Genomic DNA, 9,346 nt, shown 5'->3' with positions numbered 1-9,346 from the left:
GTTGGGGGAAACGGAAAGGACCTCCAGGCTGTGTTGGTGTGACTCTCTAAACCCTCCGTGTGGAAACCTCCGTGTTTACCGCCGCTCGCTGTCATTCGTCCGTGGCAGCCTACCGGTGCCGTCGTGGCGCTGGAGGAGTGGAGCGGCGCAAGCAGGAACGTTTCCCCCTCCGTACTTTTGTCACCTGAGGATTTACGAGGGATGTTACACGTCTAGTCTTCCTCCACGGCGACCGGGACCTTCAACAGTTTCGTGGGGAGATAAAGGTTAGACTGCACTTCTTAATCGTTGCCGGTATTCGTTGCCGTTTCTCGCTACAACGCGGTGAGTGATCGGCGACTTTGTGGATGTGATTTCCGGCGATGTATCGGTCGGATCAGCTGTGTTGATGGATCCCATGACAAGCGTAGTAGATATGTTGACGTGCAACTTAAAATATTTGTCAATCTCTTAGACGAATCTCTTCAGGACTCCCGATAGAAAACCTTGTGATGTATTCTTCTCCATCGTAAAGCTTAGCTGCGTGATTATCACACGGACATTGTCATAGGTGGAGTTGTCGATGGTGTTAAATGAACTACGGTGATTGCATATAGTCTTTGGCTGAGGATAATCAGGGTCAGGTAGTGGACACGCAGTCATTTAAGCATCTTATTAATTGAATGACCATATGACTGACCGTGATCAGCACCGTCACGCAGCTCCGTGTCTGCCTCTGTATGGATGATGAGGGAGGCAGAGAGCCACACATGTAACCAGAGACATGATGATGTCCCTCTTACCTCAAGCTCCCCGCGGCAGGTTTCCAGCCTGAGGGCATCTTGATTCAGTCCTGCTGCACAATCCACCTGGGTGTTAAGCATCTGGGTTTCTCTGGAATATCAGGAGTGTGCTTTTCTGTAAGTTTTGCCCCAATGAATTAATGTCACGTTTGACAGATCGGGGTGTTTAATATGCAAATATGTTGATTTAAGCATCAGTTTCATCTTGCTTTTGGCCAGAATTGATTATATTGCCAGAATGCCAGTATCTGAATATTAACTGAATGTTTTTGTACCACACGGATTTAAGCCACAGACCAAGCTGACTTCATGTGTCTGCAATATGATCAGACATGGAAGCTATTTAACAAAGCTTAGAGCCTGAACTCCTACAAAGGGAATTCAAACGCCATCCTCTCGGCCACAGGTGAATTTTGCTGGCAGAAATTCATGCGGGAGAGATTTATGCAGGCTTCAGACAGCTTCAAGAGGAACTACTCTGCCTTAAGACCTCCCGTTGGCAGAGATGCCTCCTTGCCTAACTTGAGTGCCACTGTAACGGACAATCAGAGGTGCAGGCTCACCCACCGTGAATACTGAAACATCCGTTAGCCTGCTGGAGGGAAATCGATCCAACCACAGATTCCCTCAGGGAGAGGAGAAGTGCAGCTGTGATGTATTAATGCTACATGTTCTTGCATGTGGCATCGAGCTGGTGTGTGTGTGTGTGTGTGTGTGTGTGTGTGTGTGTGTGTGTGTGTGTGTGTGTGTGTGTGTGTGTGTGTGTGTGTGTGTGTGTGTGTGTGTGTGTGTGTGTGTGTGTGTGTGTGTGTGTGTGTGTGTGTGTGTGTGTGTGTGTGTGAGAGAGTGTGAGGTAACAATGGTGCAGACAGGGATGCCATCCTCAACGCTGTCATAGCCACAAGCCTTACTGAGCCCAGTGAACAGCAGGTCAGGGGTCTGTTGTTATGTTTAAAAGGCAGTTGAAACAAACATATCTGTCACCTGCCACAGTATCATATCAGCACTGTAAATGCTTGCAGTAATTTTGTTAAAGGAAGACATGTAATCTGATCTCATAACACGAGAGCCTTACTGAGATACTCCAACGCCTGCTTACACTTAATGGAAGCATTTGGAGTCGCAATTTTGTGTTGCCATATAAGACATGATTGACATTCTATCATAGGCTTTTAAAACTATCAGGTGGAAATGTAAGCCAATGCTGGGTATACAGTATTTGTTGGCTGCATGAAACTGTGTCAGTGGGCTGTCTTTTTGGAAGCGAATGGGAACATCAGACGCCCCCCCCTGCCCCTGCCCGCCTTGGGTGTTATCTAGAAATAATGTGGCTTTGGACTCGGCACTTAAGGATATTTAGGGCTGCATTTCTCAGAAAGCTGGGAAGAGTTCCAAAACATGTTCTCAGAATCTGCAAATTGGTCTTAATCGAACATTGTCTTTGCTCAGCTGCCTTCAGGAGCACTTGTTTCCGCTGACGGTGTAAAAAAGTTAGTCACAGCCATGGTTTGATTTTCAGCGACCACTCAGAAGCAGCAGTTGAGATCAATGCAGCTGCAACTACAGAGGAAGGTTGTCAGCTTCCGTCTTACTTTCAGTCTTTCAAACTGTCATATTGGAAGCTTTGACTGCTTAAATCATCTCTTGTAACAACTATCTGTATGAATAAAAAGCTTCTAAGAGAGAGGAAGAGAGATGAGAGATGATCCATGCCATCAAGATCTGACATAAGGAATGAATGGATGTCTAGGTGAATGTTCTTTTCCCCTCTAGTGTGAAAGAAATTCTCTAGGGGACTCATTCAACTTGAATTTATATTCATACAGCGAGAGTTTCACTTGCGTTCTAATCCTCCAAATGTAGGAAAAGGCAGCGAGTTTAGATCAGATCGATTAAATTCATTGATGAAGGCGTTTCTAAGTTAGGAATGAATGATGTGTAGATTTTTATTGGCGTCTCCTCCCTCCTCCATATCGCCTGCGTTGTTTGTCTGTTTGTTTTTTGCAGAAGACTTTCATTAAATGTTCATTTAAAGAGGCTTTACTGCAGCTGCCATATTTATCCTCTCAATTCATCTCGACCTTTCAAATGTATACAGAAAATACCCTCGGGCGAAAGAATGAATGAAAACATTGAAGATCACAGCTGTGGACGGAGTGACCAAGAAGGGGGAAGCGAGAGACAGAGAGTGGCCGGCACGGTTCCCCTGGGGGTTTTCGTGTGACATCAGATCTTTTCTTAAAGGGAACATCCTCGTTCCTCATGCCTGCTTCCCCCCCCTGATTGTTCCGTGTTGATCACATATCCCAGCATGTTTCTGTAGGTTACATATTCTATCTCAGAAGGGAGCCTTTTATCATCAAGTTCTCTGTGAATCACAAATCAATTTCAGTGATGTGTTTTTTCCCTAATCTTCAGATGAAAGTGAACAGGAATGAGAGGTGTGATCGTTCTGTTTTAATGAGGAATTAATCTGCACTCTTTCCTGTAACCTGAATGAATTTAAATGATTTGATGCCGTGTGACTGTGTTTAAGTCTAATGTTTTTCTTTTACATCCCTTCTTGTGTTAGCTTTGATGTTCAGAAAAGAGGTCTGACATAAGGAATGAATGGATGTCTAGGTGAATGTTCTTTTCCCCTCTAGTGTGAAATAAATTCTCTAGGGGACTCATTCAACTTGAATTTATATTCATACAGCGAGAGTTTCACTTGCATTCTAATCCTCCAAATGTGTTCTTTGACAGCTTTGATGTTCAGAAAAGTGCCTCTGTGCTGCCCCCTGCTGACCATGAGGAGTGTGTGTGTGGTGCTCCTGGCTCTGTCAGCTGCTGCCCTCAGCTCAGCAGACACACACCGGCCGAGACATGACACCAACCTTGAGATCTGTATCCTTTTGTTTGTCAGGTGTAGTGTGAAGAAATCCATGGCCGTGTGTGTGTGTATTACGTGTCCATGCCATTTATGCAATTTTGGAGAGTGAACTTTGTGTTTTAATGGCCGTGAGTGTGCATTTCCGTGAAGAGTGTATCCTCCTGACCTCCACTTGTCAGACAAGCGGCTGTTTGAGACCAAGAGGAAGGATCAGCTGAATGCCCTGAAGAATCTAGTGGAGCTGAATGACATCAACCAGCAGTACAAGATCATAGACATCATGCTCAAAGGCCTCTTTAAGGTTGTGTGTGTGCGTGTGTGTCAATGTGTCTTGCAGCTTTGGCCTGTGGACAACAGCAAAACTCCCCACATACAGTTGGTGTCAGAAAATAGTATGAGCAACAGTTATTTCTGAGATCTTAAATTGCGGCGCTCTCAGTAGATTAAAGTTTAAGAAGGTTCTTAGGCCCCAACAGAAACTTGGATGCTTCCAATCCAGCGATTTCATTCATCCGCGTGATTCTTCACCTTCATTTGAATATAAATTCTGACTCAGCTGCTCAGTGCTGTTCCATTAAGATGACGGCTTTGTGTTGCTGTTTCCCACAGGACAGTTAAAGTATCTATGTGTATGTGTGCTTCTTAAAGACAACAAACATAGCCAACCCAAGCTAAGAATCATGTCAACATTTCTATAGTGTACATGTGTGTGTGAGAGAGAGGGTAGGTGAAAGCACTGACTGTTTAATCTTGAAATAGTTCTCTGCACATTCAGCATGAAAGTGTGAAATCTCTGAACTTGAGCGTTAGAAAAATTCTGTACAACATATCGGATAAATTATAGGCATACTCTAGTGAGCTCATCCACTGCAAAGTCACAGGGGGACAAACCCATTCTCACACACCTTTCAGAGTCTCCAGTTCAGTTAGCCTGCATGTTTTGGACTACTGGAGTGGGCTTGTGTCCATGTATTAATGGTATTTATACGGTTTTACCTTTACCCTAACAACTGACATTTATATTTCATTGCATATAGTGATGCAAACATATTGATCTCCCCTCTCTCAAGGTGCTGGAGGACTCGAGGCAAATCCTGGTTTCAGCCAACATGCAGCCTGAAGACCCTTTTCCTATGGACGATAAGATTAAAGAAGGTCTAATTTAATTTTTTCATCATTTTTCTCTCACACACTCTCTCTCTCTTCTTCAATGATAACCACTTGATTTACCAACCTCTTTTCTAATGTCTCATTTCCTCATCTTGTGTTCTGCCACCTGTCTCTCTCCTCATTCATGGCTTCAGCACCTGTCAGTAACCATTTCCAAACAAATATTTTGTGTGTATATACTGTAAATATCTTGTGAGATTTTCTACTGTATGTGTTCTATCTGTCAACATATTTGGTCTTCTCCCTTTTCTCCTCTGTTATTTAATTACATCCGTGTTTGTCTTTATGCTCTGACTCTGCAGCTTATTCTCACGTGGTGGAGAACACAGCGTTTTTTGGCGATGTGGCGTTGCGTTTTCCCCGTATTGTCCACCACTACTACGATCGGAACACTGACTGGGGGGGACTCCTGCGCTGGGGGTTGAACTTCTGCAACCAGACAGGGGTTTTCACCGGAGGAGCCCACCAACACGTCCTCACGCTCGTAAGACTGTTAGGCCAACCTTCAGTGTACAGCACATTTTAGTGGGATTTTAAGAGAAGAGTACAAACATGATTCTATTCTGCAGCTACTGGCCCATTTTAAAGCTATTTTTGTAATGTTTGTTCTACACTGTTCTTTACGCATCACAATCACCTACCCTGTCCTCATTGCCACTAGTAATTCATATCAGAGACAATACTCCCACAAGTCACTGATGCCTTGTATAATATATATGCAGAATCCAATGTGTATGGAGACATGAAAACCCCATAAAAGTCAACAAAACAATGCTGGAAGGTGCAGTTGTATAAATGTAACACTTGAAGAAACACAAATATGTAACAGGTATATTTATACTTTAGCAGTGTGCCAAATACATTTTATAGTGGATTTCAAGAAGCCTGAAAATATGCAATCCAGACTCTACTAATCTGACTTTATGTGTACCTTATTGTGCCTCAGTAAAATATCTGAACTGTGTAGAAACACAAATACTGGGGGAAATTTACTTTGTTGGTTGCTGCCTGCCAATCACAATGCATGAATAAGTGTCAGTGACAATGTGACATTCTGTCTCTGTTTGGAAAATAATTGTATTTCCTCCTCCTCCTCCTCTGTTCTGTTACCTGCCTCCTTGTTCCTCAGATGTCACAGGAACTGGGAATAACAGAGAAATCCTCAGACTTCATTAACCCGTACCGCACAGAGAGAGACGACGTGAGTAAAATGAAAGTTCCAATGTTGCTGTAAAAACACACATACACAGGTTTCCCCTGTTGCATTATCATAGAATAGAATAGAATAGAATAGAACAGCTTTTATTGTCATTGTATATGATAATACAACAAAATGCATTTGTGCTGTGCCTGAATCTTTGAACAGTAATAAATAACAGCAACAAACTATAAATAAACAACTACAAATAAATAATAAATAGCTATAAATAAACAACACACAGTTCCATTCATACGTTAAAACATAAGTAGTCCCACAGCTCAAGATGTCCCAATAGCTCAAGATGTCTCATATGACATGTCTCGACATCCCATATGACATCACGACATCACATAACATCACACATGACATATGACATATGACATCCCATGACATCACATTATGACATATGACATCACATGACATCGCGACATCACACATGACATCATGACATCACATATGACATCACATGACATCCCACATGACATCACGATATACCATATGACATCATGACATCACAACATCACACCCCAAATGACATTACATGTCCCTTGCCCCATATGACATCACATGACATCATAGCTGAAGATGCCCAACATGTCCCAATGTGTCCCAATTTGTCCCAATATTGCAATTGACTTTTGGGGTACTAATTTGTCTAATGTTTGATTTTGTTTAGCTCATTTATGGCCCTTACAAAGCTGTTCTTCAGTCTGGTGGTGCGCGTGTTCAGTGATCTGTATCGCCTTCCAGAGGGTAACAGACAGAACAGGGAGTTACAAGGGTGGGATGCATCTTTCAGGATGGTGTTGGCCCTGCGGAGACAACAAGTCTTAAAAATGTCCTCCAGAGAGGGCAGGGGAAGTCCAATTATTTTTCCTGTTTGATTATTGTGGTAGTTGGGTGTGTGGAAATACAGTCAAAGGTGTAGAGTGAATACAGCATTGGACTGAGGACACAGCTGTGAACCAAATTTGACTGTCTGTGTGCGGTTGGAAAGAAAGTCTTTAATCCACATACAAAGGGAGCTATCGAAACCAACGCCAAGCAGTTTGTTGACCAGCCTGCTGGGAATGATGGTATAAAAGGCTGAGTTGTAGTCAATAAAAAGCATTCTCACATATGTCCCATTCTTGTCAAGGTGCGTGAGTGCTGTGTGGAGGGTAAGGGCAATGGCGTCCTCTGTGGATCAGTGTGCTCTGTAGGCGTATTGATGCTGGTCGAAGTTGTCAGGGAGACTGGATTTAATGTGTTGTAGGACCACTTTTTCAAAACATTTTGTGATGATGGGAGTGAGTGCTACTGGTCCGTAATCATTCAAACAAGTGATGTTACTCTGTTTGGGCACTGGGATGATTACGGCAGACTTGAGGCAGGTGGGTAAGGTGGCCTGGGACAGTGACAGATTGAAAATGTCTGTGAATACCTCTGCAAGCTGGTGGGCGCAACTATGTAAATCATGTAAATCTTGCAGCACTGTAACCTCTGGTATTGACTTAGCCATTGTGCTTAAACACCCAAGTAATCACAAATAACGATAAAATAAGATTTGTCATCTTGCAATCCTTTTAATGGTCCAGTGTCCAAGGAAAGTAAATCTTAGGCAACTGGACTTGCTGCTTAAGGCTTGAAGACGTTTCACCTCTCATCCGTCTTCTCATCTCCTTCAGGTGCTTCACACTGCTGAGGCTTTCCAGAAGATCCTGAGGGAGGAGGAGAAGAGGAGGAGAAAGGAAGAGAAGCGGAAAGAAATCAGGAAGGGTCCTCGTATCTCCCGTTCTCGCACTGAGCTATAGCGCCACACCTCGGTTTCCCTGGAGAACTGAGAGGAGATGAAATGAAGTGTTACTGGAGGTTGTGGTCAGTTTCTCACAAAGGCCTCTGTGAAGTGTTGTATTATAACAGTGAAATACAATATTGAAAAAAGTAAAGTCCTATAACAATGGGATTTGATAAGGGAAAATTAATTTTTGATAATTTAAGGATTAAATGTACTTTGGAATATAAGTGATTTTAGTATATTTAATTTGTTTCAAAACACTGCAAAACCCCACTGTATTAGGTCTAAATTATAGTATTTGAACCCCATACATGTGGTTTGCCAAATGTGGAGTTGACATCACCTTATCAAAAGACATCTGAATAGGAAAAGCTTGAATATGTAAATGAATTTTTATCCATTTATTTATTTTTATTTCCTTCTTTGAACTCAGAAGTATGTTCACAAGTAATTAGATTTCCTTTCTCATTTCAGAACATTTGGATGTATGTTTGATTTGTGAGAATATATGCAGTATACTGTATGTTGTTCATTTTGTATGTCTTTAAATAATCCATAATTTATCAAACAGGGCCCTTAGTGAAATTGTCTTTTACATATGTGGTTGTTTTTCCCCTTCATGACCATTAACTCATAATAGAGTAAGTTAGAATCACCAGAAATATGATGTATGTCAACCAACTTCTTCTTTAGGGTGAATTTAGTTTTCTAGGTAGTCTTTTTTTTATGTTTAGCTGGAAATTTGAATGGATTCTATAAAATTGGGATAATTGGTGAAATAGTATTATGACTGTTATAAAACTTTATGTATATTCATAAAAAGACTACCATTGCTGCAAAATGAAGCAGTTTTGTTAAATTTAATGAAATAAAGTGACTCTAATAACAAAATTGTTAGTGTGTGTGTGTGTGTGTGTGTGTGTGTGTGTGTGCTTGTATTAGCCACAGTCAGAGGATGTATTGTAGCGAATGTCTTGTTTTTATACAATACTGTCTAGACTATTCAACTTGTCACCCAATAAGCGTCCGTAAATACAACTTTATGGTGTATTTCTTTCCAGCAGGAGCTCAGAGATATGATGAGTGAGGTGATGGCTATGACACCAGATGGAGTGCAGAAGTCTGGTTCTGTCTGGAAAGATTCGATCTGTCAAGCGTGCTTCTGCAAACACTATCTTTGACAGAAATTTTCTGTCACAGATTAGTGTTGGCTCTCACTCAGTTGTGAGCAAGGGAGCTCTGAGTTCATTGAGGTCGAGAAGGATGGTCAAACTGTCACATTGAGGAGGAGGAGAGGAATCACAGTAGTTGACACACGTGGTTTTGGGGACACTCACCTCAGTGTGGAGCAGACCCATGTTGAAGTTGCCAAATGTATGTCTCCGTCTCTCCCTGGACCACATTATTTATGAATGGAGTAAGAAGGAGCAAGAGCAAGCAGAGGTGGGAGAACAAGTAGGAAATAAAAGGACTGGAGGTAGGGCGTTGGACAGCGGCGATGGCAAGGAAGGAGCCTCCAGGGGGCTCTAGAGGAGGGTTGTCTT

The 9,346-nt window shown here is 42.3% G+C and overlaps 1 protein-coding gene across 3 annotated transcripts; it reads left to right on the top strand.

Annotated features, from left to right (window-relative positions):
• Window positions 1–106: 106 nt before the first annotated feature.
• On the top strand, window positions 107–8,693 carry ccdc134 (coiled-coil domain containing 134). Of its 3 annotated transcripts, XM_076144198.1 has the most exons (8): window positions 107–266; window positions 3,355–3,404; window positions 3,528–3,668; window positions 3,834–3,955; window positions 4,725–4,809; window positions 5,127–5,308; window positions 5,954–6,025; window positions 7,693–8,693. In XM_076144198.1, exons 2-8 carry the CDS (start codon window positions 3,389–3,391, stop codon window positions 7,816–7,818), a joined length of 744 nt encoding a protein of 247 aa, XP_076000313.1. In that variant the 5' UTR covers window positions 107–266; window positions 3,355–3,388; the 3' UTR covers window positions 7,819–8,693. The 3 variants fall into 3 exon arrangements, with proteins under 3 accessions (XP_076000313.1, XP_076000315.1, XP_076000314.1); XM_076144200.1 differs by lacking the exon at window positions 3,355–3,404 and having other exon boundaries at window positions 108–324; XM_076144199.1 differs by lacking the exon at window positions 3,355–3,404 and having other exon boundaries at window positions 109–266.
• The last annotated feature ends 653 nt before the right edge of the window (window positions 8,694–9,346 follow it).

Source organism: Genypterus blacodes, unplaced genomic scaffold, assembly GCF_046128005.1.
Source record: "Genypterus blacodes isolate CSIRO-AG114 ecotype Tasmania unplaced genomic scaffold, CSIRO-AGI_Gbla_v1 ptg000028l_1, whole genome shotgun sequence".
Taxonomy (NCBI): domain Eukaryota; kingdom Metazoa; phylum Chordata; class Actinopteri; order Ophidiiformes; family Ophidiidae; genus Genypterus; species Genypterus blacodes.
The sequence above is the reverse complement of the archived record's forward strand: the minus strand, read 5'-3'. Positions and strand labels throughout refer to the sequence as shown.

Coding starts and splice junctions, on each gene's coding strand:
- ccdc134 (XM_076144198.1), top strand. Junction 5,309..5,953: donor ACCAACACGTCCTCACGCTC/GTAAGACTGTTA, acceptor CTTGTTCCTCAG/ATGTCACAGGAACTGGGAAT. Junction 6,026..7,692: donor ACCGCACAGAGAGAGACGAC/GTGAGTAAAATG, acceptor CATCTCCTTCAG/GTGCTTCACACTGCTGAGGC.